General features: G+C 48.4%; 1 protein-coding gene across 3 annotated transcripts; it reads right to left on the bottom strand.

The window, feature by feature from the left end:
- Window positions 1-28: 28 nt before the first annotated feature.
- MYO1A (myosin IA) lies at window positions 29-27,427 on the bottom strand. 3 transcript variants are annotated; one of them, XM_061416754.1, is made up of 28 exons: window positions 26,972-27,427; window positions 23,881-24,059; window positions 23,662-23,777; window positions 23,312-23,406; window positions 23,011-23,115; window positions 22,772-22,818; window positions 22,573-22,636; window positions 22,274-22,372; window positions 16,667-16,770; window positions 16,402-16,549; window positions 15,807-15,925; window positions 15,641-15,727; window positions 13,815-13,880; window positions 13,553-13,657; window positions 11,527-11,589; window positions 11,133-11,333; window positions 10,733-10,959; window positions 9,964-10,164; window positions 9,608-9,701; window positions 8,997-9,146; window positions 8,820-8,888; window positions 8,093-8,167; window positions 2,877-3,011; window positions 1,908-2,014; window positions 1,390-1,522; window positions 1,122-1,274; window positions 819-946; window positions 29-534 (listed from the first exon to the last, which is right to left on the bottom strand). In XM_061416754.1, exons 2-28 carry the CDS (start codon window positions 23,992-23,994, stop codon window positions 408-410), a joined length of 3,132 nt encoding a protein of 1,043 aa, XP_061272738.1. In that variant the 5' UTR covers window positions 23,995-24,059; window positions 26,972-27,427; the 3' UTR covers window positions 29-407. The 3 variants fall into 3 exon arrangements, with proteins under 3 accessions (XP_061272738.1, XP_061272737.1, XP_061272739.1); XM_061416753.1 differs by lacking the exon at window positions 26,972-27,427 and adding an exon at window positions 25,806-26,925; XM_061416755.1 differs by lacking the exons at window positions 22,573-22,636; window positions 22,772-22,818; window positions 23,011-23,115; ... (2 more) ...; window positions 23,881-24,059; window positions 26,972-27,427 and adding an exon at window positions 22,675-22,702.
- Between the last annotated feature and the right edge of the window lie 535 nt (window positions 27,428-27,962).

Genomic DNA, 27,962 nt, shown 5'->3' with positions numbered 1-27,962 from the left:
CCTGCCAGAGCTCAGCCGGTCAAGGAGCCCAGAGACAATTTCCCTTCTTTTTCATTCTTATTGTCTGCATTATCTGGCTCCAAGGAGCCCCAGTAAAGGAAAGGGAGGGGGCAGAGGGTCTAAGTACAAGCTGGTGAAAGGATGGGGGAATAGGGACCCACCCACCTGATCAAACATTGGCAAAGTCTCTTGTCATATTATTAGTGGGCAAAGAGGCCGAGGGTAGGAGGAAGCTAACTTTGGAGAGAGTTCTGGAAAGGTTTGGGAGAAGCAAGTTCCTCTTCAAGGGTTCTTCAGTCTCCGACCCCACAGCCTATCAGGGGGTTCAGACTCGAGATCCCCCACAAAGGTGGGCAGGTGGGGGTGGGGCCGGTGCCCGTCCAGGAGGAAGAAACCGCTGCACCTCCTCATTGTACAGTCACCTCCAGGCAACGACTCCCCTTCTTCTTGAAGCTCAGCTTGCCAGTCCCACCACGCCCAGGGCCCTGGATGACCTTGACCGTCAAGCTGCCCTCCTTGAACTTCACTGAGAACCTGGAGCAGGAACAGATAGAAAGGCAAAGCTAGCGCCCTCATCCCCTCACCCCTACTCCTGTATTTTCACAGTGGCTTCCCCTCCCCTGCTTGAGGCAAGTACATTCCCCCCTCCTACTCCCCAGCCCCCTGTGCCAGCAGACTCGAGGCCACAGAGAACTTGGGTGGCCCTGACCTGACACAGTACGCTTCACTTTCTGACAGGACAAATTTTCCCGGTCACAGTGACTAGCAGCTTGGTCGTCTGCCCCAAGCCATCCCTCACCCCCGGCTCACGGCCTTACTCCTCAGTCACGGTGACTGGAAGCTGCATCCGCGTGGCATCCAGTGTAGCCCGGCATATTTTGGTCAGCAGTTCAATCACATGCTCACTGACGAGCAGGAATTCCCCCTTGGAGCCCACTGAGGAGATCTTAGGGAGGGGAGAAACAGCAGGGAAGGGATTCATTTTTTCTCCTAGGAGCAGCCTGGGAGATATCAAAGGCCGGGAGTGAGAGGTCTGGTCCCCCTCGCCTCCAGCCCGGCTGGGCCCTGTTGTGCCCACTGCCTTCTCCTGGCTGGGCTCTGCCCCCATCCAGCTCTGATACCTCGCTCAGATGCAAGCTAAAAAGCCCATCCTTGAAGCTGGTGACCGACACCCCAGCCAAACTGTTTAGTGGGATGACAGTCTTGGCCTGAGGATTCTTCATGTCTGTGATGATCACATGCCCCTTAGTCAGGAGGAGGATTCGAGAGGAAGTCTAGGGACAGAAGAGGAAAAGGTGAGGGAAGGTGGCGATTAGTCCTCACCCTTCTGGCGACCAGCCAGGGCTCTGGATCAGGCTGAGGGGTGGGGGTCCAGGTGTGGGCCTTCACCTTGGCGTTGCCACGATTGACCTTCACCACAGTCTCAGCCATCAGAATAGGCCCTTCTTCCCCACCCTTCAGCTTCTGTAGCTTGGGGTTTCTTTGCAGCCCGATGTAGTCACCGTGAAATGGAATGGGGACACTGAGAACACACAGAAAGCACACAGTGGAGACAAGGTCCTTACCTCGGACCCCAAGGTCCTTGCACCTCCCCCACGGGGTTCCCATCACAGTCCTCCCATCTCCATCCCCCATCTTCCACCGTATCCTCTGTCTCAGTGATTCTTAGATGTGATCCAGGACCAAAATCAGCATCTCCTAGAATCGGGTTAGAAAGGCAAATTCTCGGGCCCCGCCATAGACCTCCTAAATCAGAACTCTGAGGAGGGCACGCAGCCATCTGGCTATTATCCAGCCTACCAGGTGACTCCGATGTATACTGAAGTTTGAGGACTACAGCATTATCCTTCCTGGGGAAGCTTCTTTTTGTTCTTGATGAAGCTGCACAGGGTCTGGGAGGTCCTCACCTCTGGGGGTATGAAGCCTTTTTGCCCTTGAACAGCTCGCTGGCACAGAGCTTCTCCCTCAGGACCTCTACCTGCTTCGGGGACAGCTGATCCCGGAATTTCTTGCACTGTGATGGGGGAGGGGAAGGAGCTAAGGTCATAGAGGAAGAGAGCAGGGCTGGGCTGTGAGGTGGAGAGAACACTGAGAGACATGTAAGGAGAGGGGCAGGGACTGGAAAGAGACAGAGTTGAAAGGACAGGGAGCAGACACTTTGGAGAGAGCTGGAGGAGCACTGGGGAGGGGGGAGCTGTGGGGTGCTGGGGGAGGGAATGGAAACTATCACATTCAAGCCCCAGGAGGGCGGTGCACCCAGCGCACAGCCTAAGGCATAGTCCCAGACAGGAGCGCCAAAGTATTCCTGAATAGAACACTGTGCTAATGAAATAAGCCAGATGAAAGGACAAATGTGGTATGATTTCACGTATATGAAGTACCTAGAATAGTCAAATTCATAGAGACAAAGAGTAGATGATGGGTTCCAGGGACTGAGGGAATGGAGAAACAGAGGGTTTTTCCTTAATATGTACAGAGTTTCAGTCTGAGATGATGAAAAAAAAGTATGGAGATGGATGGTGGTGATGGTCACACAACAATGTGAATGCCCGTAATGCCACTGAACTGTATATTTTAAAATGGTTAAAATGGGGACTTCCCTGGTGGTCCAGTAGTTGACTCCACCTTCCAATGCAAGAGGCCCTGGTTGGATTCCTGGTCAGGAAACTAAGATCCCACATGCTGTGGGGTGTGAGCAAAAGAAATTTTTTATTGGTTAAAGTGGTAAATTTTGTGTGTTACCACCATAAACAAAAAAAATTTTTGGAGTGGAAGAGGGAGGCAGAAGAGGAAAATCAGAGGAAGGAGAAAAGAAAAAAGACAAATGAAGAGAAGAGTTGCCCGGGCCCCAGGAGAGCTGCCCAGGCCCCACTCACCTTCCATTGGTGGAAGAGCCTCTGGAGCTCGTGGTTGGCTGTGTTGAAGTACTTGTAAGGAGCAGATGGCCACTTTTTGTCCAAGATGCTGGGAGAAGGCAAATCGTTCTTCAGCCCCAGTAGGAATTTCTGTACCTGGGTTGGGAGCAAGGGGGTTGGGAGTGGGATGATGAGAAGACCTCCTGACAGGCAAACTTGCACCCAGATCCTGCCCCTTCAATGAGGAAGGCCACCACAGGGAGAAGCAACAAGTGGAGCTGAGGAGGTGGAAGTGAGTCCACTCCCCCCCTCTTTCAGTATGAATGTAGGCTTGAGGCTGGGCAGTAAGAGCATGAATGGGAGATGGAAGGGAGAGATGGATTATATCCAAGCAGATACCTTCTAACCATTTCAGTGAGGTAGGAGGAGCCAATATGAAAACTGGCCTTAATATCTTGCTCCTGCAGTTTCCTATTCTCAAGACTCTTAACTGTTTACAGGTGGCTGCCCCACTGTGTTAGCTATTGGACAGGTACCAAATCTTCCCTCCTCTCTGCTCAGTCAAGCCCAACACTGCAACCTGGCAGTGTGCTGGTTGCATTGCCTCTAGGACACTGTTGAAAGTCCTCTACTCATAGTCCAACCTCATGTCATGGGATCCCCTGTGTTACCCTGGCACACTAACCAGACTGGACTCCTTGCCCTGCCCTCTGCCCAGCCCATGTATTACCACTCTCTGCCTTAGCTAATGCTGCTCTCAGCTCAACTCTGCCAACCCAGATTCTACTTATCCTTTGATAAGGATGGAGATGGAGCTCAAAGCCCTCCCACATTCCCCAGACCAGGGTGTCTCTCCTTTGAAGTCCCTTTGAAGGCAATGGCACCCCACTCCAGTACTGTTGCCTGGAAAATCCCATGGAAGGAGGAGCCTGGTAGGCTGCAGTCCATGGGGTCGCTAAGAGTCAGACACGACTGAGTGACTTCACTTTCACTTTTCACTTTCATGCATTGGAGAAGGAAATGGCAACCCACTCCAGTGTTCTTGCCTGGAGAATCCCAGAGACGGGGGAGCCTGGTGGGCTGCCATCTCTGGGGTCGCACAGAGTCGGACATGACTGAAGCGACTTAGCAGCAGTAGCAGCAGTACTTTGTCTATACTTCTGGGTTTTGTGCTACTGTTATTTGCATGGCAATCTTCCCCCTCTTCTATAGAGCAAGTCTTTGGGAGTCAGGATCCCAGGTCCTGGGTGTTTTCACCATTCAACATCATTGAGAATCTGATCTGTGCTGATACTGTTCTAAGTATGGGAACATGGCAGTCAACAGAGTAAACAGAGTCTCTTCTCACTGAGTTTATGTCCTACTGAGACTGGAGAAGGAGACAGCCCACAAGCAAATAAACACAGACCATAACATTAAAGAATTCTGTGCGCTCTGATACAACAAAAGCAGACCTGAGACAGGAATGAGAGGTAGCATATTCCAGACACAGAAGGAAAGCCAGTGTGACTGGCCTAAGCTGAGTGAGAGGAGAGAAGATCAGAAAATTGGTTGGCCAAAGACAGGTCATAAAGGGCCTTACATGTAGGCTGTGGTAGCGAATCTGGCTTTTATGTGGAGTGAAACAGTACACCATTAGAGAGTTTTAGGAGAAGAGTGACATAATCTGACTTAAGAGTTTACATTTTAATTTGTTTAATTTTTAAAATGTAATACAATTTATTTTCCTATTTTGAAAATTTTTTAATTTGCATGAAAGTTGAAAAAAGATTACAGTGAGCATCTGAATAATATATACTTCTTACCTAAATTCACCTACTGCTAGTACCTTACCCTATCTTTGCACTCTAACACACACTTATATTCAAATGCACATAAATATATAAATACACACATATGTACAAATCTTGGCTACTATAGCATCCTAAAGTAGGTCACAGTTATCATGACATTTTCTCCTGAAACTTAAGCACATACTGTCCAAGAACCAGAATATTTTCCTACACAATTATAAGTCCATTACCACACCTTAGGATATTAACATTAATTAAATACACTCACCCAACAGCAATACATACTCAAATCTCTTCTCATGTCCTTTATAAGCTCTAAAAGTATCCTCTTTGACTTTGCTTTTATTTTTCCTGATCCAGGATCCAATCAAGTTTCATCCATGGCATCTGACTGTTTAGTCTCCCCCAAGCTAGAACCAGGACTCTTAAGTCTTTACATCCCAGGCAATACCTAACACCTTGTTTGTTTATGGGATAGAATTATTGAAGGTATAGAAAATGACTTGATCTTGAACAATTCCAAATTTTTGGAATTTTTATGAAAGCTTTCTATTGAGACATTAGGGTAAAACACAAAAATAGAAAAAGGCAGAGTAATATTTCTACAACTCTTCAGGAACCATCCAAGCTCTTTGTATCTTCCACTACCAAGATCTAGTGGGCTTAGTCTAATTACCCTGAAGCTCTAGTCCTTGGCCTGGTTTGATTTAATTCAATAAACATTCCTAAGCATCTCCTATAATCCTCCATACACCAATTGGTGGGGAGCTTCTGAGGTTTCTCTTTTCATTTTCTTAAATCTAGAAAGTTCCACTTTTCCCTATGTGTCTCTTTTGCCCCCAGGTCTACCCAGAGTCATGGATGCCTGGGTCACCCTGGCCTCTTTGTGTGTGGTGGGGGTGTGAAGGGAGGAAGGAGAGGGGAACAGGCATAGGTGGTGGTTAACTAGAATCAAATAGTTGATATCCCAGCTCTTACCACACACAGCTGTGAAATGCCTACAAGTTATTCAACCTCTCAGGGCCTCTTCGTTTAGTCGCTAAGTCATGTTGAACTCTTGCGACGCCATGGACTGTGACCTGCCAGGCTTCTCTGTCCATGCGATTCTCCAGGCAAGAATACTGGAGTGGGTTGCCATTTCCTTCTACAGGGGATCTCCCCAACCCAGGGATCGAACCCAGATCTTCTGCATTGCAAGCAGTTTTTTAACTGACTGAGCTATGAGGGTAGCCCCCTCTCTGGGCCTTAGTTTTTAACAATAAAATGGGTTTATTTTAAAGGAACATATACTTTGAATGGGCTTCCCAGGTGGCACTAGTGGTAAGAACCCACCTGCCAATTCAGGAAACATAAGAGATACAGGTTCAATCCCTGGGTCAGGAAGATCCCCTGGAGGAGGGCACGGCAACCCACTCCAGTATTCTTGCCTGGAGAATCCTATGGACAGAGGAGCCTGGCGGGCTACAGTCCATAGGGATGCAAAGAGTAGGGCACTACTGAAGTGACTTAGCATGCATACTTTGAATAAAAATTCTCTGGGCGAATTTAACTAACCTAGGTGAGAAAACCAACTGAAAGTGAAAGTCGGTCGGTCATTTCTGACTCTCTCCGACCCCATGGACTATACAGTCCATGGAATTCTCCAGACCAGAATACTGGAGTGGGTAGCCTTTCCCTTCTCCAGGGGATCTTCAGGTGCTGTTTAATTGTAAATAGATTGATATAAGATTGGACCAATACTTGATACGTACAATTTTAGTATGTAAGGTTTTTGTGCTTTTTTAAAAAAAAATATTCAATAAATTAATTAAAAATAGAATAAAATGGGGGAAAGGTGAGGACCTACCTCACAGGGTTGTTGAAATCATTCAAGTTAATGCTTGTAAAGGGCTTAGCTCATAGTTAAGTGATCAAAAAAAATAGGTATTAACATTAGTAGCATTGGCTAAGTAGGTAAGTATAGGCAAGGTAATGAATGGCCTAGTCAGAAACACTGGGGCAATCAGTGCCCAGTGGCCCCCTTCGAGCAGACTTCCATAGTGGGTTTGATTTATTGAAATGCTGGTTTAAACCCAGCAGCTCCTGTGGTGACATTCTGCAGATGCCTGATAATACGCAGGTGAGAGTGAAGGTAGATGAGAGGTCAGTCAGGTGATAAGAGCAAAATCAGATTACAGGCTCAGGTGTGCAGCAGGAAAGCACGTACTCTGGTGAGGCAGACACACTGGAGCCTGCCTGAGGAGAGCCCGGCAACGGAAGAGGCCCAGGAGGAAGACGACGGAGCTTCCCTGAGAGAGGGTGGAGGACACACTGAAGACTCAGGGAGGTGAGGAGGAGGCCCAGAGCCCCGATCCCTCAACTCAGCCAAGGGAACAGAGAGGAGCACCAGTGACTGCATCTCAAGTCTCTGTGAGCAAAGCCAGTAAGGGTCCTAACAACCGACAATGATCAAAGCAACCGAGGTCCGTTCAGAGTCACTCCAGCCCTCTGTCCAAAATTGCCTGCTCTTCTCTCTGGTATTTCCCAAGGTCTCACTGGAAGTCCTGCTCCCCCCGTCTGGTTTCCCTCCAACACTTCTCAGAAGCACCATCACTATTGGAGATATGTCTCTGGCAATCACCCCTCTCTGTCCCCATTTTCCTCTCACTGGAAACTGTTCATAGTTTGAACCTCCAGGCCTGCTCCTGACTTCTTCCTGCTCACCCTGACCTGAGTCTTCTTGAATCAAGATCTTTCCTGAGGTTCACTTCCAGCTTCACCTGCTACAGTGTCCGAAGAGATAGAAGGAAGATACCATTCCTCCACCATCACCCCCTCAACCCTAAAGTGAATTTCGGGAGGTTGGGTTACTTAACCCTGTGTGTGTCTTCTCTCTGCTCTTCCATGAGGCTCAGACTCTTCAACTCTCATTAACCACCCCGCCCCAGTCTCTTCTCCAGCCTGTTCACTATGGACTAGTCAGTGGATGTGCTGGGACCCCTTCCTGCCACAGGTTGCTGCAGTGTCCATTCACGCCAAAACATGCTCTGATTCTATTCCTGGGTCCTGAGCACTGGGGTCCTCCTCCTACAGCCCTATCCCCTCACAGACAGAGCTGAAGGGCTTCCCAGGTGGCTCAGTGGTAAAGAATCCACCTGCCAAGCAGGAGACTCAGGTTCTATCCCTGGGTCAGGAAGATCCCCTGGAGAAGGAAATAACAACCCACTCCAGTAATCTTGCCTGGGAAATCCCACGGACAGAGGAGCCTAGTGGGGTATAGTCCATGGGGTTGCAAAGAGTCAGACAGGACTTAGCGACTAAACAGCAGCAGCAGCAGCAGCAGACAGAGGAGGCTCTTGAGGAAAGCTTCAGATTACCTCATCTTGAGCCCCACACACTTCCTCTTCCCCAGCCTGTCCCTCCCTCCTCAATGGCCTGTTTCCTTCCTCAGCCCCCACCACTTACCATGCTCTTGTAGATGAAATTTGACAAGATGAGGGCAGCCCCTGATCGGAAGTACTTTCGATAATTCTTTCGGGCCTGGCAAGGACAAACAAGAAAGGAGCCAAAGTAAAGATAGTAAGTTCTACCTGGAAGATAGAAGACAGGCTGAGAAGAGGTTCTATTCTTCAATCACACAAAGAACAGAGTAAGGTAAAGAGCTGAGACTCTAACTGGAGGGAGAGAGTGAAGTCAGACAAGTGGGCAACCAGGAGGACACTCAGAGCAGAAGGCAGAGCTAAGTCAGAAACACACCCAGGTATGTGTTCAGATCTCCCCAAGATGCATCCACGCTCCTGGACACACACACAGTAGACCCAGAAACATGCCCAGACACAGACGTGCGGTCACACAGAGATGTGTCCTGGATTCGGGCAGGACCTGCTCTCTGCTACTCTTCCCCTGCCACCCCTGGGCTTCCCGGGGTCCCCACCTGCCAATGCAGGAGATGTTGTGGTTTCAGCCCCTGGGTAGGGAAGATCCCCTGGAGAAGGGCATGGCAACCCACTTGAGTATGCTTACCCGGAGAATCCCCATGGACAGAGGAGCCTGGTGGGCTAGAGTCCATAAGGTCTTAAAGAGTCGAACATGACTCAGTGACTTGGCACACACACATTCTTCCCCCCACCCCAGCAGCAGCTGGCACAAGGAGCCACGTGTGGGGATGAAACTCCTCTCCCCTCTCTATTACCTTCCACCCTCTCACAAAAGCCTGGATCAACAACGCTGATGCCTTCATCTTCCTGTAGTGTTTCTTTTGCTGTAGAAACAATAAGCCTGTTAGAGAAGCTCCACCTCCCGAACCACCTCTCTACTTCCTGCTCTCATATCAGAGTGAGGGGGATAGAACTTCAGGGATAACTGGTACCATGTTGCCCCGAAACCAAGAGGATATGACGATCTGACTCTTGCGCATCAGCTGGTAGTGGGTGCGGCAGCGCCAGCCTCGGTATGTCTTCTGTATGAGCGTGGCCAACTGCTGGAGTCGAAGGCGCCTCTGCTCTTCCAAGTAGAAAAGCTGTAGAGGGGTGCAGAGGGGCACAGAGAGGCTGGCCTGGGGGGAACCCATGGCACCAATGGCTTCCCTGTCAGTGTTTTATTTAATCATTACTTTGTCCTCTTAGTTTCCTCATCTATGCAACCATTCACTTAATTATCCACACATCCATGAGCCCTAACTCTTGAGCAGGCACTGCACTAGGACTTGGACACTCAGACTAATGACTCTCGAGGAGCCCTGCTTCAGGTAGAGGTGCTCAGACCAGCAAGGCAAGCACACCTAACTTCCGGGGCCCAGGGCAGGTGGGCTGGGGCCCCAAGGGGTCAGTTCCCAGGGATACAACCCCTGCAGAAAGACGTCCTCACACACTATCCTTTCCAGGTTCTAGAAGCTCCCCTCACCCAGCCTCTCACTCAGGTGGGCTCTCCAACTCTTCCACCGTCCAGCCCCACCAAACACAAGTGCCCCCTGCAACTCACAGTCTTGGGGCTTCTGATGAAGATCTTTGTCTTCCCAAAGGCCAGCTCCTCTGAGGACATGCTCAGCTCCCCCAGGACCTTCTCGACCCCCTCCCTGCCGAGTCAGGTGAAGAAAGCTGTCCAGGGGCATCCCAGAGGAGGGGCCTCTCCCAGTTTTCCTCTACCTCTTCTAAGAGGGGAGAAGAGCTCAGGGCTCAATAGACTTCAGAGCCTCTGAAAAGCCATCATTCAATTCATGTCCCCCAGTAGCCATTCACCAAACTCCAGTGATGCCCATGGTACCGCCTGAGGTGTCTCCTCCCCACAGGTTCCTTGCACTGCCCCTCCCTGCCCCCCAGTCTCCCACTGAATCTTACTGGTCTCCACCATTCCAGCGTGGCCAAGTGCTCCGGCTCAGCAATCGGTACCTTTCCAGGAAGGACCCGTAGGCCTGGCGGTAGGCGTAGCCTGCCCGTCGCACCCGCACATTCTCCAGCAGCCCCAGGTACTGAGCCTGGACACTTACCAGCTCAAAAGAGAAGTGACCTCGCTGCTGATGCTCATTGGGCTTTATACACCTGACGAGAGGTAGGGCAAGGCCCAGGCTTCAGGAGCTTCACCCTTGCTAGTGTCGCCCATCCTAGTCTCTACACCCCTTGTGCTTGTGCTATGTTGCTTCAGTCATGTCTGACTCTTTGCAACCCCATGGACTGTGGCCCACCAGCCTCCTCTGTCCATGGGATTCTCCAGGCAAGAATACTGGAGTGGGTTGCCATGCCCTTCTCCAGGGATCTTCCTGACCTAGGGATCAAACCCACATTTCTTTCATCTCCTGCATTGGCAGGTGGGTACTTTACCACTAGTGCCACCTGGGAAGCCCACAGTCCTTAGCTGAAAAATTCCAGAGAAAGCAGGTACACTACCCTTCCCAGTTTCACTCACTAGAGCATGGTCACTACCTGACCACCCTGCTCTCCCCCTTACAGGACATGTGGCTGCTCAGTGGGCTCTGTTTTCTATGAGGAAAGGGTTTCTGGCACCCTTATTCCAGGGAGCCCCCTCCCCACATGGACACGTTCTACCATGCATGGACCCTGTTCATGTCATCACAAATCAGCATGTTCCCCTATGTGCCCAGCATGTCACCTGATGTAGTTGGGGTTCTTGGAATATAGGTTCTTCATGAGAGTGGTCACAGAACTCTTGAACTGGGCCCCAGCAGTTGGGGGGCGTTTGAGAGATGCCTGTTTTGGATCACCCTCAGGAAACAAGGACCGAAGGAGCGGGTGCCGGGCCTTCCACATGGCCTGGGACAAGTCTCGGAAGAGTAGGTCATTGTTCTTGTCAATGAAGCTGTTCACATTGTAGGTCACCTGTACAGGAACAGCACTTGGTCTGGAGCATCCGCCATACTGTCTGTCATGCACTTGGCTCTCCCAGTCTCACTGTGAAGTGTTCCTGGTTCCCATCTTCCCCCAGTGCCTCCCCCATTGTCTTCAGTCTGTGCCCAGACCCTAATCTTCACCATCCAGGCCCATCACATCACCTTGCCTGCATAGTGGCAGATGCGGAAGCAGCTGAGGCCCATGCTGTGGTCATACTGGCGCTGGGCATTCTGGGTAACTTTGCTCTCATAGTGGCTGTGCTTGGAGAAGAGCTGGTTCAGCTTTGCTAGGAAGGTGGAGTCACTGACCACCCCAGGCCGCAGGCACTCCTCATCCAGCATGGCCAGGATGCCTCGCTGATTCTGGCCAGGGGAACAAAAACAGCCCAACCTAGACCTTGCCCTTCAAGATGTCTACACCTCACTGCCACCCCTCTGCCCCCTCATCCTTTGCCTTCCTTACCATCCTTATCAAGTAGGGTGGGAGGGGGAGAGAGAGACAGGGGAAGGGTGTTCAAGCAGTCTGGAGCAGGAGGTCCCAGAGAGAAGAACTTACATGCTCAATGAGGTTACAGATAATGCCATTATCAAAGTATTCCACCTTCACCCATGGTATGCCCTGGCAAGGGGAGACATGAAAAATTACATGCAGCAGGTCCAAGATGAGACTTCAAAGACCCCACCAGAACCAGGCCCCCTTTCATCCACCCCACCAAGGACCATCAGAAAGCCCTATAGTTCAGAGGGTCCTTGGTGTGGTTTCTATTATACCCTCACCCCTCCAGGGTTGATGGAGAATTTGTGGGGTGGGTGGACAGATGTCTGGGAGGACCCAGAGCAGTTGTGAGAGGGGGTCAGACAGTGTAGAGAGCCCCGGGGGTGCTGTAGGTTGGGAAGGGAAGAGTAATATGTTAGGTAAAAACTGGGACAGGAATCACCCTACTGTGGAAGGGGGAAAGGATCCCTGAGTATGTGGAAGAGCAAATCGCCATACCACTCTGGCAACAAACCATAGAACAAAAGCACTTAAGTAAACCAAAGGCTTATTATCAAACAACAAAGCTGATTTGACACATCTTCAAAGACCTGCATCAGTGAAACTCAAGTGTTCAAGTCACTGAGAGGGCTTGTTAAAACACAGGCTTCTGGGTCTCAGCCCCAGTTTCTGAGTTGGCAAGCCTGGGACAGGACCTGTGAACTTGTCTTTCTCATATGTACCCAGGGGCCACTGCTGCTCCTGGCTCAGGACAACACTTTCACAACCACTGACCCACATGATACATTGGGGCTGTATAATTTGTTTCTTAAAAAGCAAGAATGGTATAGAAGCAGAGGACCAAAAGACCATGAATCAGTCATTTAGAGATTTGCTGGGCATCAGGCCTACAGACAGGTCCTGACCACCCAAGGGCCAGACCTCCCCAGTTTGGGCCACTCCCAAGTGTGGTTGGGGAACACAAGCCTTTCTCTTCTTCTTCCCTCACAGGTCTTTAGGGAATACAGAGTGGAATTAAGTAAAGTTGCCCTCCCGCTTCATCCCCCAAATACCTCTCCCAACTGGTTAAATGAATGAGGATATCCTTACAATCCTAGGCAGCTGTAGAGAAGCATCTTTATGAACTGATATAGAAAGGTCTCTTGTTAACTGGTAAAAGCAAGATGCAGAATGGAGTGTATTTGTGGCCGCTTGAATAAATATTGTGGGAAAATGTATTTACAGATTTGCTGCAGAAGGAGGCTGACTTCAGTTGCCTCTGGATGGGAGGGAGAACTAAAAGGGGGTGGGAGGAAGACTTCTTTATACACCTTTTTAAGCTTTTTGAATCTGGAAGCATGGATGAGATTTATCTACTTGATAATATAAGTTCTTAAAGTCAAAACATACAAAAGTTAAAAAAACCTTTGAGTCGTGACCACATTGCCTGAAATGCTGCCACAGCAGGTTCCTGAATTCACAAGGAACATCCCTGGGAGGGCTTTGATGAGTGAGACACAGCCATTCACACCTTGGAGTGAATTAGCTCCATCAGAGAGCTTTTCTAACACTTAGCCATAGAAAAATGGGGACCAGGGGAAGGAGTGTGGAAATTTTGAGCCACAGGGCACTTATAATGAGGAAGTCTGGGATCGGAGTGCTACAAAAGACGACAGCGACATCAGTCCAGCCTGGAGGAGACAAAGGATTCTGATGTCAGGGAAGGGCACCAAAAGGGATGAGTAGGGTGGCAAGCCTAGGAAAAATGCCCCTTCTAAATGCGGCTCCCAGTCCGCCCTGGGCCAACCACAGCTGTCACTTCACTTCTGTCAGGACTCTTTCCCACTCCCACCTACCCCCGACACCCTTCCATCAATCTGCCCCCTTCCTCGCCCGGCCTGTGGTGGAAAGATGGGGAACTGGGGGTGGAGAGCAGAGAGTTAGGGCTTCTTGGTAATGCTGGCATATTCAGCTGTGCAAGGGAAACTTTCTGTCCTTAGTGTTCCCATCTGGGGACAATTGAGAGGAAATTGTGACAAAGGAGGAAAAGGTCTGGCATATGCCTGACATCATCTGAGAGAAAGGCAAGCAGGAAGGCTTCGTTTACCTCTCTCTTATATTCTTCTTGCTCCTCTTTCAGTGTCATCTCTATGAACACCTGCTGTAGCTTCTCATTGCAGTAGTTGATCACAAATTGCTCAAAGCTATTATCCTGAGGTGGGTACACAGGTTAGAGAGAGAGAGAGAGCAGCTCAGCACAAAACACATCCTCCATTTCAGCCTGACCTCCCCTCTCCCATACCCCGCTTCGAGCTTGCCACCCCTCACCCCCAGGAAGCAGGGTGCTAAGGTTGCTGGAGCTCTCTCACCTCTAATATTTCAAAGCCATAGATATCCAGAACCCCCATGACCTTCCTCTTCTCCCCAGTACCTACCTGAAGAGGAGGAAAAGATACATCTGAGGACCAGCCCTCTGCACATGTGGCTAGGCCCCTCTGGATGGATGAGAGTGAAGCAGGGGGCAGACAGCACTTGAGTGAACTTGACCATGCTGGAGAGGAATTGGGGTGATTTCATGCTCCCTCTTCCTCTATAGGCTGAAGAACCAGCCAAGAGGGAGGAAAGGAGGGAAGGGAAGATGCAAATAGATTTCAGGAAAATGCTCCCATGGCACAACGTAGAAAAACATTAAAATCTCAGGAAAATAACCATCCCTTATATGTGTAGAGCATTTTACCAAAAAAAAAATCCTAAGATCTTGTTTCATTAATCTGTATATCCCTATAAGGTGTGTTGATTCCCTTTCTACAGATGAAAAAAATCTACTTCAAAAGAGCTAAGAGACTTCCCTGGTCCAGGGGTTGAGACTCCATGCTTCACTGCAAGGCGTGCAGGTTCAATACCCGCAGGGGCAGGAGGGTGGAGGGGAGAACCAGCGGGGCTAAAATCCCACATGCTGCACAGTGTAGCCAAAAAAACAAAAAAGTGCCAAAAGAGTTAAGCATTTGCCCAAATCTAGATTCAAATACTATTGTACCCTGCTGCCTTCCAGTAATAGTTTCTAAATTGATGGCACTTTCACATATGTAATTTTTAAACAATAGCTCTATTTTGGCCTAATTTGTACACCATAAAATTTACCCTTTAAATGTACACAATTTGGTGATGTGGTTGCTTTTTGTTAGTATATTCAAAAAGTGTACAACCATCACTGCTAAATTCCAGAGTATTTTCATTACCCCCAAATGAAATGCTGTACATGGACCCATTGGCAGTCACTCCCTATTCCTCTGGTAACCATGGACCTACTCCCCATCCCTATGGATTTGCCTATTCTGGACATTTTATATAAATGGAATCACATAAAATGTAGCTTTTTGGGTCTGGCTTCTTTCACTCAACATGTTTCCCAACTTCATCTATGTTGAGCTTGTATCAGTACCTCATGCCTTTTTATAGCCAAATAATATACCACTGTATGGATACACCACATTTTGTTTATCCATTCATCAGATGGATAAACAATGTGCATTTAGGTTGTGTCCACTTCTTGGCTATTATGAATAATACCCCTATGAATATTCATGCACAAGCTTTTATGTGGACATGTTTTCCATTCTCTTGGATATATACCTAGGAGTAGAATTCCTGGATTATATGGTAATCACGTACACAAAGTTATCTGATCATCACTGATGGTTTAGTTGCTAAGTCGTGTCTGATTCTTGCGACCCCATGGGCTGTAGCCCGCTAGGCTCCTCTGTCCGTAGGATTTACCAGGCAAGAACACTGGAGTGAGTTGCCATTTCTTTCTCCAGGGAATCTTCCCTACCCGGGGATCAAACCCAGGTCTCCTGCACTGCAGGCAGATTCTTTACCGACTGAGCTACCACGGAAGCACTAAATTTAGTGATCCTCACTAAATCCTGGGAAACACGTAAATGTTAGTGTCTTGTTTCCCAAATCAGGAAACTGAGGCTCAGAATCTTTGTGCAGCTGAAAAGACCAGGCAGCTGATAGAGAATCCAGATAGTTGAATTTAAAAAAAAAAAAAAAAGATGTATTTCCAAAACAACACAGATTCAAAAATAAGTGGATAAAAGAAAACACGCTACCATTCTTCCTCTGTTCATCTCAGAACCCAAGGCACAGGGCAGGCAGAGGAGATCATTGAGGAAGGAGGGAAATCTCTCACCTTGATACTCTCATTGATTCGATTCACTAACCAGTTGAAAAGGCGGCTGTAGATGTTCTTAGCCAGAGCATCCCGGGCATACTGAGCCTGGAGGGTGGGGCTGCTGGTTAGTGTGACAGCCGTAGAACAGACTCAGAACCCAGCCTCCTCCCTGAGAGACCCTCACCTGGACGACATTCAGTGTGGTGACCACCTTTTCTTTGGCTGTTTCCATGGTTCTTGAGCACAAAGCTCTCTCTAGTTCCACTGAATTCAAACTCACCAATTCCCCAATTTCTTGAACACCTGGGAGTGATGAGGAAATACAACATGGCCTGAGAGAGGGTTTACTCCCAGGGGAGGAGGGAGGGTTGATACATGAAACTGCTTGGGGGCCTACTGTTCCCGAGTCTTTCTGGGAAAGTCCTTACAGCCCATCCAGAATATGGCCTTGGAGGAACATCTGGGGAGGAGGAGGAGAGAAGGGAGATCTTGACACTTTGCATGTATCATCTCCTTTAATATGAGAATCTCCTGAAATGAGTGTAATTGTCCCCATTTTTGCAAAGAATCCACTGAGAATTCAGAGTCCCAGAACCAAGGTCTATGGAACATCCAACTTCATTCCAATGTGTCTCACAGGATATTCTGAATGAGTATGTTTGGGGAGGAACTTCTGAGCGGGCAGAGGGGGACTTAGTCAGAGTGAAGTCTATTATGCTGAAGACGGTGGGAGAACAGAAATTGCAGTAGGAGATTTAGGGAGCTGATTGGGTACAGACCTCTCCCATCACGGATGCCACTTGCTGGCACCCCATTGGCCTGGAACTCGTTGATCAGTTCCACGTTCCCCAGCTTCAGCACCAGGGCCGCTACCTCTAGCACCTGCCGAATCTCCTCGTCAGAGAAGCCAATCACAGTCATCGCACTCTAGGGAAGAAAGGAGAATCGGAAGCTGAACTTCATGCCAGTCCAATGCCTGCGTCCCTTCCCAAAACCAGAGCCTGGACTCAGGGCATGGCCTAATGGCTCATCCTGGGTACCCACCTGGAGGACCTTGAAGTTGGCATCATCATCCATGCCATCCACCCTGGACGTGTCCGGGTTCAGGTAGGCATAGCCACCTGTGTCCCGCTCAAGCTTCAGGGCCTCTGCAAGGACCAGCATGAGGGAAAAGGGTCAGTACGTGGGCTCTCTGAGTCCTCCAACCTTGACCCTCATGGACCTTGCTCTAGGTTGGTTCATTCATTTATTCAGAGGAGCCATTTTTGTTTTAGGTTCTTCCTGTGTAGTCTTTGTGTTGGGATCATTATTTCTTATGATTATAGACTACTACTTTTTTAAGTTGTATCTAGGGTTTGCAAGTGAAAGTCACTCAGTCATGTCCAACTCTTCACAATCCCATGGACTATACAGTCCATGGAATTCTCCAGGCCAGAATACTGGAGTGGGTAGCCTTTCCCTTCTCCAGGGGATCTTCCCACACCAGGGATCAAACCAGGGTCTCCTGCATTGCAGGCGGATTCTTTACTAGCTGAGCTACGAGGGAAGTGGTGTTCATAATTCTTGAGGTTTTCCCCAACTTTTATGAAAGAAAACCCTCATTCTACTCTTCTCTCCACCCTCAGGGTTCTAAACAATAAAACCAGAAAAGCAATCCTTCCATGCTGTTCAGTTCTCAGTGGTTCTGGGAGAACAAAGGCGAGGAAAGAAGGGTGAGCACCTATCTCCCACCCACCCCCAGCCTTCACACATTGCCCATTGCCCAGGTTGGGGCATTCATTATTTGTTCACAAAACACCAACCAAGTGGCAGACACTATATTCCCCAAACCAGACCCCATTTTGGAAGGTTTTCTCAGATTGGGGCTGAGCCAAATGGCTCTCCTGTGTTCCACATGGTGCATTCCTACCCTAGACTACATCTCGTGGATTAGGTTTTGGGTTTTTTTTCCTGTTCCTCTTACCAATGAACAGCTTGTGTGTTGGGATTGTGTTTTTCATCTTCATATTCTGCATGCCTGACTGGCATACAAAACTTTCTTATAAAAAATGATTCAAGGGAATGGACAAAGCCATTCACTGAGATGGGAAGGAATGAGTTAATCATAGAGCTTGAATAGTATCAGTTATCTGTTACTCAAAAGATCTGAGAATTAGAGAGTGACTGTCAAAGTAGAGTTTAATGGCAGCTTCCCCTGAGACAAAAATTTTGAAACAGGAGGCTGATAAAGAGGGGTGTCTGGAAGGAGAATGAGTCAGAAAGGCCCTGGGATGATGACACCAGGAAGGGAGGCCCCATCCAGACTCAAAACAATGAGCAAGAATCAGCCAGAGCAAGACTCCAGTGTCTGATTCATACAAATTGAATACAATCAAGACTATTAAGCCAGGAGGGAAGATGATACCTGTGGGGGTTCTTAAACCATAGAGATCTCCAGGAGGGTGAAAGGAGGCAGGCACAAGTCCAGCACAGAATAACAAGAAATCAAAGCCATAAGTTCTTAGGCATCAGATATCCACAGTGCCCACAGCCAGAGGTGGGATTTAGAGAGGAAACTGGCAGGGCTTAAAGTCCCATCAGACCCTGCAGTAAGGCCCAGCCAGCATCAGGCTGAGACGGTCTCTTCCCTAAGAAAAATCATGGTGCTCCATGACTTCTGCACCTATAGCCAACTGCACAGCATATTGGCAACAGTCACACTGCACTGTGATGTATCTGCTCACATATGTGCCACCCCTAGAAGAAGACTTCTTCAAGGACAAGGTCCATGTCTTACTCAACTCTGTATCCTTAGAAGCTAGCAGGATATTCAAGTATAGTAGATGTTCAAGAGGTGTTTGATGAATGAATGAATGGAACCTCCACAGAAGAAAAAACCAAGGACAAGATCATGAGTGAGACAGATATAGACCCAAAACAACTTCAACTAGAGCTCATTGGAAGTCCTTGAATACTTGTAACATCCTGTCCAATCTCCTGTTGAGCTATGGATAAAGTCCCTTGAATTAAAGGTAGAAAAGCATGGCAGATGGAAATAAGTGTTCTGTTTTTGAAGCCAGCTTGGGGGAAAAAAGGAGATTTAGTCGCTAAATCATGTCTGACTCTCTGCAGACCCCTTGGATTGTAGCCTGCTGGGCTCCTCTGTCCATGCAATTTCCCAGGCAAGAACACTGGAGTGGATTTTCATTTCCTTCTCCAGGGAATCTTCCTGACCCAGGGACTGAACCTCTGTCTTTTGCATCTCCTGCATTGGCAGGCGGGTTCTTTACCACTAGCACAACCCAAGAAGCCAGGACGGGTCATGGTGGAGTGTTCTGACAAAATGTGGTCCACTGGATAAGGGAATGGCAAACAACTTCAGCATTCTTGCTTTGAGAACCCCATGAATAGTATGAAAAGCCAAAAAGATACGAAACTGAAAGATGAACTCCCCAGGTCGGTAGGTGCTCAATATGCTACTGGAAAAGAGTGGAGAAATAACTCCAGAAAGAATGAAGAGATGGACCCAAAACAAAAACAACACCCAGTTGTTGATGTGACTGGTGATAGAAGTAAAGTCCAATGCTGTAAAGAGGAATATTGCATAGAAATCTGAAATGTTAGGTCCATGAATCAAGGTAAATTAGAAGTGGTCAAACAGGAGATGGCAAGAGTGAACATTAACATTTTTATGAATCAGTGAACTAAAATGGACTGGAATGGGCGAATTTAACTCAGATGACCATTATATCTACTACTGTGGGCAAGAATCTCTTAGAAGAAATGGAGTAGCCCTCATAGTCAACAAAAGAGTCTGAAATGCAGTTCTTGGGTTCAATCTCAAAAACAACAGAATGACCTCTGTTCGTTTCCAAGGCAAACCATTGATATCACAGTAATCCAAGTCTATGCCCAGTAACGCTGAAGAAGCTGAAGTTGAATGGTTCTATGAAGACTTTCTAGAACTAACACCCAAAAAAGATGTTCTTTTCATTATAGGGGACTGGAATGCAAAACTAGGAAGCCAAGAAACACCTGGAGTAACAAGCAAATTTGGCCTTGGATACAGAATGAAGCAGGGCAAAGGCTAACAGAGTTTTGCCAAGAGAAATCACTGGTCATAGAAAACACCCTCTTCCAACAACACAAGAGAAGACTCTACACATGGACACCACCAGATGGTCAATACCGAAATCAGATTGATTATATTCTTTGCAGGCAAAGTTGGAGAAGCTCTATACAGTCAGCAAAAACAAGACCAGGAGCTGACTGTGGCTCAGATCATGAACTTCTTATTGCCAAATTCAGACTTATATTGAAGAAAGTAGGGGAAACCACTAGACCATTCAGGTATGACCTAAATAAAATCCCTTATGATTATGCAGTGGAAGTGACAAATAGATTCAAAGGATTAGATCTGATAGACAGAATCCCTGAAGAACTATGAATGGAGGTTCGTGACATTGTATAGGAGGCAGTGATCAAGACCACCCCCAAGAAAAACAAATGCAAAAAGGCAAAATGCTTTTCTGAGGAGGCCTTACAAATAGCTGAGAAAAGAAGAGATGCTAAAGGCAAAGGAGAAAAGGAAAGATATACCCCTTTGAATGCAGAGTTCCAAACAATAGCAAGGAGAGCTCAGAAAGCCTTCCTCAGTGATCAGTGCAAAGCAGTAGAGGAAAACAATGGAATAGGGAAGACTAGATAGCTCTTTGAGAAAAGTAGAGATACCAAGGGAATATTTCATGCAAAGATGGGCACAATAAAGGACAGAAATGATATGGACCTAACAGAAGCAGAAGATATTAAGAGGTGGCAAGAATACACAGAAGAACTATACAAAAAAGATCTTCATGACCCAGATAACCACGATGGTGTAATCACTCACCTAGAGGCAGACATCCTGGAATGTGAAGTCAAGAGGGCCTTAGGAAGCATCACTACAAACAAAGCTAGTGGAGGTGATGGAATTCCAGTTCAGCTATTTCAAATCCTAAAAGACGATGCTGTGAAAGTGCTTCACTCAATATGCCAGCAAATTTGGAAAACTCAGCAGTGGCCACATGACTGGAAAAGGTCAGTTTTCACTCCAATTGCAAACAAAGGCAATGCCAAAGAATATTCAAACTACCACACAATTGCACTCATCTCACACGCTAGCAAAGTAACATCCAAAATTCTCCAAGCCAGGCTTCAACAGTACGTGAATCATGAACTTCCAGATGTTCAAGCTGAATTTAGAAAAGGCTGAGGAACCAGAGATCAAATTGCCAACATCTGCTGGATCATCGAAAAGCAAGAGAGTTCCAGAAAAACATCTACTTCTGCTTTATTTTCTAAGCCAAAGCCTTTGACTGTGTGGATCACAACAAAGTGCAGAAAATTCTTCAAGAGACGGGAATACCAGACCACCTTACCTGACTCCTGAGAAATCTGTATGCAGGTCAAGGAGCAACAGTTCTAACAGTTAGAACAATTAAAACAGACTGGTTGCAAATCAGGAAAGGAGTATATCAAAGCTGTATATTGTCACCCTGTTTATTTAACTATATGCAGAGTACATCATGCACAATGCCAGACTGGATGAAGCACAAGCTGGAATCAAGATTTCTGGGAGAAATGTCAATAACCTCAGATAGATGACACCATCCTTATGGCAGAAAGTGAAGAAGAACTAAAGAGTGTCTTGATGAAAGTGAAAGAGGAGAGTGAAAAAGTTGGCCTAAAACTCAACATTCAGAAAACTAAGATCATGGCATCCAGTCCCATCACTTTAAGGCAAATAGATGGGGAAAAAATGGAAATAGTGAGAGACTTTATTTTGGGGGGCTCTAAAATCACTGTGAATGGTGACTGCAGCCATGAAATAAAAAGATGCTTGCTCCTTGGAAGAAAAGCTATGACCAACCTAGACAGTATATTAAAAAGCAGAGATATTACTTTGCCAACAAATGTCCGTCTAGTTAAAGCTATGGTTTTTCCAGTAGTTATGTATGGATGGGAGAGTTGGACTATAAAGAAAGCCGAGCGCCAAAGAATTGATGCTTTTGAACTATGATGTTGGAGAACACTCTTGAGAGTACCTTGGACTTCAAGGAGATGAAAACAGTCAATCCTAAAGGAAATCAGTCCTGCATATTCTTTGGAAGGACTGATGCTGAAGCTGAAATTCCAATACTTTGGCCACCTCTTGCAAAGAACTGATTCTCTAGAAAAGACCCTGATGCTGAAGATTGAAGGCAGGAGGAAAAGGGGATGACAGAGAATGGGATGGTTGAATGGCATCACCAACTTCATGGACATGAGTTTGAGCAAGCTCTGGGAGTTGGTGAAGGAATGATAGGAAAACTTGGAGTGCTGCAGTCCATGGGGTGGCAAAGAGTCAGGCACTACTGAGTAACTGAACTGAATTGGGGAAAAAGGAATCAAGGCAGTTCAGAGAAGTAAGAGTGGTGAAGAGGTAAGAAGGCTTATTCCTAGACTAAAACCCCAGAAAAGGAAGAGAACACAGAAGTCAAGGGATTTGTTCCCAACAGTGGGTGGGTAAGAATCAGGGTAGGACTGCCCTGAGAGTCAAGGGAAGATGGCTTTAGGGATCCAGAGGGGCCAGGGGTTCTGGGGCTTGAATGCAGGCTGAGGATGTTCTGCTGCATGTCGGGTGCTGGCACGTACTCAGTAGCTGTGCGTCTGCTCCCGCCAGGAGCTGATAGAAGATGTGGAAGTTTCTTTCTCCTTCAAGTTGCTTCACCACACGGGATTTCTCAAGCAGATCTGACAGAAAATAAGAAAATAATGTTCTGAGGATCTGGGAGGTACTACAACTTCCCTCTAATTCCATCCTAATCCCTGGTGTTCCCAGTGGTTAGGAAGCCTGTTAGTCTAACTTTCCTCCTTCCTACAGCAGTAGATTAGCAGAAAGGGACACCATGGGGCATGCGGGAGAGGGGGTAAGTGGGACGGGAGACACGTACAGTTTGTGATGACGCCACCGAGGGGGGATCCCTTGAAGTCAAACTCAATATCCATGTATTTTCCCTTCAGAGAGCAGAGAGAGAGAGAGACTTGGCTTCTACCTTTCCTTGTCATCCTGTCCAGGAGGCATCTGGGCCATGTTCCTCCCTCTCAAGACCCCACACCCTCTCGTCCAAGGCCAAGGAGATGTTCACTCACAAATCTAGAGGAGTTGTTATTGCGAATGGTCTTGGCATTGCCAAAAGCTGTGGAGATGCGGGGAGAAGGAGTTAGGTGGCTGAGGGCAGAAGAAGGACCCCAGGGACAGGAAGGGGGAAGGTCCTCCAGCCATCAGGGCAGTCTCAGATTTTTCAGGCTGAACACGAACAGTGATCTCGGGAACACGGGGGATGGTAGGGTGGCGGTGGGGTGGAGAGGACAGAGACTGGACTCCTTACCCTCCAGCACCGGGTTTGACTGAAGTAGTTGCTCCTTCACAGAGTTCACCTGCTCCCCTTTCCCACAGACAGCAGCCACGTAAGACATCACTAGCTTACTAGCCTCTGCAAGAGAAACCCCCGTGTGGATCCCCACCGCTGCCCTTAATCTCCCTCATTGCAGCACCTCACACCACTCAGAAAAACCCAGGAAGGAATTTCAGGGGTTGGGGGCAGGACTGGCTCTGTCTTGGAGAGAGACAAGGGGGCAGTTCCAGCAGCAACCCCATGGCTTCCCCGCCCCCCTCACCCGGCGCCTCACCCGTCTTCCCAGCTCCACTCTCGCCGGTAATGAGGATACACTGGTCTCGGTCCCGGTCCCTCAGTGACTGGTATGCCATATTTGCCAGTGCATAGCTTGCAGGGAGGAAGTGGGTGATGACTAGTGTGGGGTCAGTTCAAGACACCGTCTTTCACTCGATCCCCAGACTCATTCGCCCTCCCCACTTGGACCAGACCATGGCAAACAACAGGCCTAGTAAGGGGCCTCCAAAAGGCCAAGGGAGGAAGGGACAGCTGGAGAGCCTCCTTCAGGAGAAAGGATAGAGGAAATGAGGATGTCTCATCATGACGAGCTGGGCCCTGTCACCTTCCCTTGGTCCCTCTACTCACATATGGGGCTTCAGCTCGTAGAAGGTATAGTCCCGGTATTTGGCAACAAACTCCAGGTCATAGATGGGCAGTTGTTGGTAGGGATTCACTGAGACCAACACGTTCCCAATGTAGGTCTGGAGTTGTGGGAGATGACAGAGTGAGCCAGGGTGGGTCTGGGAAAGGCCCGAGAACTCTCTGGCCACACATCCACAGCCAGGGGCACCCATGGGCACTCACATAAATCTCCTTCTTTTCATAGCGCAGCTGGAGGTTCCTGATCAGAGACTCCTGCTCCAGGGGTTCCAGGAGCACAAGGTCCTCCACCCCCACGGAACCTTCCAGAAGGGTCATGTCCAGAGGAGCTATTGGTCCTGGGATCAGTTTGCTGGTATCCGATCAGCTTTCACGGCCAGTAACTATTTAGGGGAGGAAGGCAGAAGGACCTAAGAGAGTCTTCCCCTCCCCCTAGTACTGGCCCTGGAGAGAGCCCCTGGCCAGCTGAAAGAGGCCTCCAGACCAGTCCAAGCTAAGTGTGGAGATTGCAGGGAAGCCAGAGGTGGGAGGGATCCTCTGCTCCCTGAATTAGGGTTGGTGGGAGTGAGGCAGGACCACCTGCCTCCAACCACCAGGGTAAAGAAGGCCCCCAGTAGGTAGCAGTTGGGGGAGCATCCTTGTGCTGCAGGGGAGATGGCTGGGGAGGAAAGGGAAGCAAAGTTCATGCCACAGCCAGGCACTGGAGGCTCCCTCCCTCCAGCACTGAGGCCCTGGCCCAGGTCCAGGTTCCCTGACTCTGTGACCCGTCTCCCTCCCAACTCCTTGCCTCTCACAGCCCATTTCCTCACCAGGCACACCCATACTCACTTCCAAAGTTGCTCCAAAGTTTTCCCTCCCCTCTCACTGTTACAGTGAGATTCAGTTTTTAACCGGGGCCTGGACAAGGTGATGAGCCCCAGGACAGAGGCAGGAGCTCCTCCATTAAAGGCTGGAGTGCCCCAAAGAAAATGAAAATGAGATTTGTTTTCCCCAACAAGCAAGCAGTGGTCGGGAACTTTGGATGTGCCTCCACATCTGTCCCCGTTTTTCGATCTCAATCCCCAATGTTTACATCCACGACGTTAAGCTTCTGGCATGGACTCTGCCCCAGAGAGACACATCTAGCTTTTTAGTAACTGGTGGGGATGAGCAAGGAAGAGCAGAGGGGGAAGGGCTCAGCCCCACACAGTAGGCATATGGTTGCTGCTGCTAAGTCACTTGAGTCGTGTCTGACTCTGTGCGACCCCATAGACGGAAGCCCACTAGGCTCCCCTGTCCCTGGGATTCTCCAGGCAAGAACACTGGAGTGGGTTGCCATTTCCTTCTCCAATGCATGAAAGTGAAAAGTGAAAGTGAAGTCGCTCAGTCGTGTCCGACTCTTAGCGATGCCATGGACTACAGCCTACCAGGCTCCTCCATCCATGGGATTTTCCAGGCAAGAGTACTGGAATGGGGTGCCATTGCCTTCTCCGTGGCATATGGTAGGTGCTCCCTAAGGAGGAAACTCAATCCTCCTCAGTCTTTCTTGTGGGACTGAGCAGGCGGGGTGCCCTGGTGCAGGACAGAACTATTAGTACAATGGTCAATGCCACTCCCTAACAGGAATGAAACAGCCATATCCTCCTCTCCTGCATCGCTGAACCTGAGTGGGGGAAGGGAGGAAAGCCAGAAGAACGGTGGAGCAGAAAGGGAACAGAGGCTGCCTTCTCCCTCCACTTTGCCTCTCCAAGCTCCAGGAAAAGTGAGCACTTATCACTTCCTGTAAAGTCACAACTGAGGGAGCTATGAGAATACTGATTACCGCAGCCAACAGCAATCAGGTGGTAAATACTATGGGCCAGGCAGGCTCTAAAGACTTTACACATACTCATTCATTTGCTGCTTAGAATATCTCCAGGAAGCAGATACTATCATCACCCCACATTTTCTAGATTTGAGAAAAAGTTAAGATTTTAAATAACTTGGCAGGCAAGGTAAGAAGCAGAAGCAGGGCTGGGAAGAAGGCATCTTTGGATTTAGATTTGAAAGGAACGAGGATAAGATTGGTTGGAGGATGGGGGGCAGCGAAGAAGCTCCCACATAGGGCATCCTAAGATATGAAAAGAGGAACAGGTTAAGGCAGGACTCACCCCACGCTGGAACCAGGGTGTAACTTCAATATCAGAGAATGGTAGATGAAATCCTAGTGTGACAGGAAGGGGGCATAGGAGTCCCGGGCCCCAAGGGTGGAGAGGCGTCCTTGTTAGTGGGAGCTGTCCATGGTGTCGGGAAAGACAGGAAAGATTCTGCCCTCCTCTAGCCCGTGTCCACGATTCTGACCTTCCTCTGTCCTGCCTCCTCCAGCCAGGGCTCCCTGTGCCAGTCAAGCCAGGCAAGGCAGAGATGGCTGCTCAGCACAAAGTCCGAGGCTGTTCCTGCTGAGGGTGTGGCTCGCTTAACCCTTCACAGGCCTGCAGCCCCAGAGGGAAATGCTTGGCCACATGAGAAAGCCCCCTCTAGGTAGGAAAGGGTATCTGGCTGGCCTGAGCTGAGGGGTTGAAGCGGAGTTCTGGCTCCATTTCCCCCCAAATTTGGAAATGAGGGCAGAAGGAGCAGACTTTATTGCCAAGGAAAGGCTCTCTTGAAATCAGGAATTTTGTCAGGCTGTGGTGTCTTCTGACCAAAGAAATAGTACCTCCCTCATACCTACCCTTCTTATATTATTGGGAGCCAGGGCGTATCGGTGACACTATTGGAGGAATAGACAAGAGCCAACAAAAAAGCAGACAAAACCCCCAAGTTTCTCTCCATTTGCCTCCAAGTTAAGGATAACACCCAACGTTGCATTTATTCAGTTTCAGTGAACTCCCAGCTGTGTCATCTCACTGAATTAACCCACCCTGTGAAGTAGGCAGTGCAGAATTACTCCACCAAAAAGGAAAATTAGAGACAAACACAGAGGCTCAAAGAGGTTACACAACGTGCCCTGAGTTCCACAGACAGCATGTGGCAGAATCAGAAACAGAATGGCAGCTTCCTGAGCCTAAGTTTGCCATAGATTCCAGCTTGGGCCAGTTCTGGTATTTCTCTCTGTACTCCTTCTTCTGTGTTAGAATACTGAATAACAGCCTGGGTGCTGTTTCCTGGGCACTAGCTCAGCTGGAAATCACTGCCTCCACTAGACAAAAAGCATATAAAATCCTCTTTGCCACGGGACCTCTTCATCCACCCAGGAAAATTCCTAAACAGTAGGCTCCCTATCCCCACCATCTTCCCTCCCAATAATGCACAAAGAGCAAATCAGGATTACAAACACCTGAAAATAGAAACTTGACTCTCCAACTCCTAGCCACAGCTGCTTGGTTCAAAGTCCACACTCTCTTGCTCTCACGGCTCTCTGCCTAAGCCTGGCCCATCAGCAATTCCATTATGAATCTCCCCTTACATAATTTATTGACCTACTATATATATTTGAAGGGGGGAAATGGCAAGAGGCAAGAAAGAAAGAGAAAGCTGAGTGGAAGTGTCATCAGAACATAATTCCATGGATGGGTAGAGCTATATCACAGCAGAGGCAGAAGTGACTAAGGATCCCCTATTTTGCAGTGGAGGAAACATACCTAGAGTGAGAAACCACTTTTCCAGGATCATACCACTGCAGACCTGGCAGAGCCAAGATCAGAACCCAGGCCTTGTATTCTCCAGGCCAGGAATCTGCCGCTGCCTACAATGAGGTTCATTTCTGTCCACCCATGGACTTGTTTATTGAGTGCCTACTTTGTGCTCCCAGGAGAGAATTGACTCTAAAATGAGAAACTCAGGCTTAGAAACAAGGGCATGAATGTCACAGCTAGGGTGACCAACCACCCTGGTTTGTCTGGGATCTGAGATGAGTTTTCTGGACATGAGTATTTGAGTGCTAAAACCCAGAAAGTTCTTGGCAAACAAGTGGGTCAGTCTAAATTTACAAGGTACAAAATACACACCCGACCCAGCTGGGATTACAAGATCTGTCAGCATTCTTGGGATGGGGAGGAGACACAGGGGGGTGCAGGATCTGACCTCCTGCTTCTCAGGAAAACTGAAGCAACTGGAGCTTAAATCCCCTTCTTCTCCCAGTAAAATTTCTAGTCTGTGTAAGGGGCATGAGGGAAGTTTTGGGGGTGATGGAAATGCTCTGGATCATGACTTTGGTAGTGGTTACAACTGTTTTCATTTGTCAAACTCAGCAAAATCTAAAACTAGTGAATTGTATCATTTTATAAATTATACTTCAGAAAGATGGCAAAGAAGAACTAGAAGCAGCA

Source organism: Bos javanicus, chromosome 5 (assembly GCF_032452875.1).
Source record: "Bos javanicus breed banteng chromosome 5, ARS-OSU_banteng_1.0, whole genome shotgun sequence".
Lineage (NCBI taxonomy): Eukaryota > Metazoa > Chordata > Mammalia > Artiodactyla > Bovidae > Bos > Bos javanicus.
Note: the sequence above shows the minus strand (reverse complement) of the source record. Positions and strands in the feature narration are given on the sequence as shown.

Coding starts and splice junctions, on each gene's coding strand:
- MYO1A (XM_061416754.1), bottom strand. CDS start 23,994: ATGACCCTTCTGGAAGGTTCCGTGGGGGTGGAGGACCTTGTGCTCCTG. Junction 23,116..23,311: donor GAGTGGAGCTGGGAAGACGG/GTGAGGCGCCGG, acceptor TTTCTCTTGCAG/AGGCTAGTAAGCTAGTGATG. Junction 13,658..13,814: donor ATGGCTTTGAAATATTAGAG/GTGAGAGAGCTC, acceptor TACCCACCTCAG/GATAATAGCTTTGAGCAATT.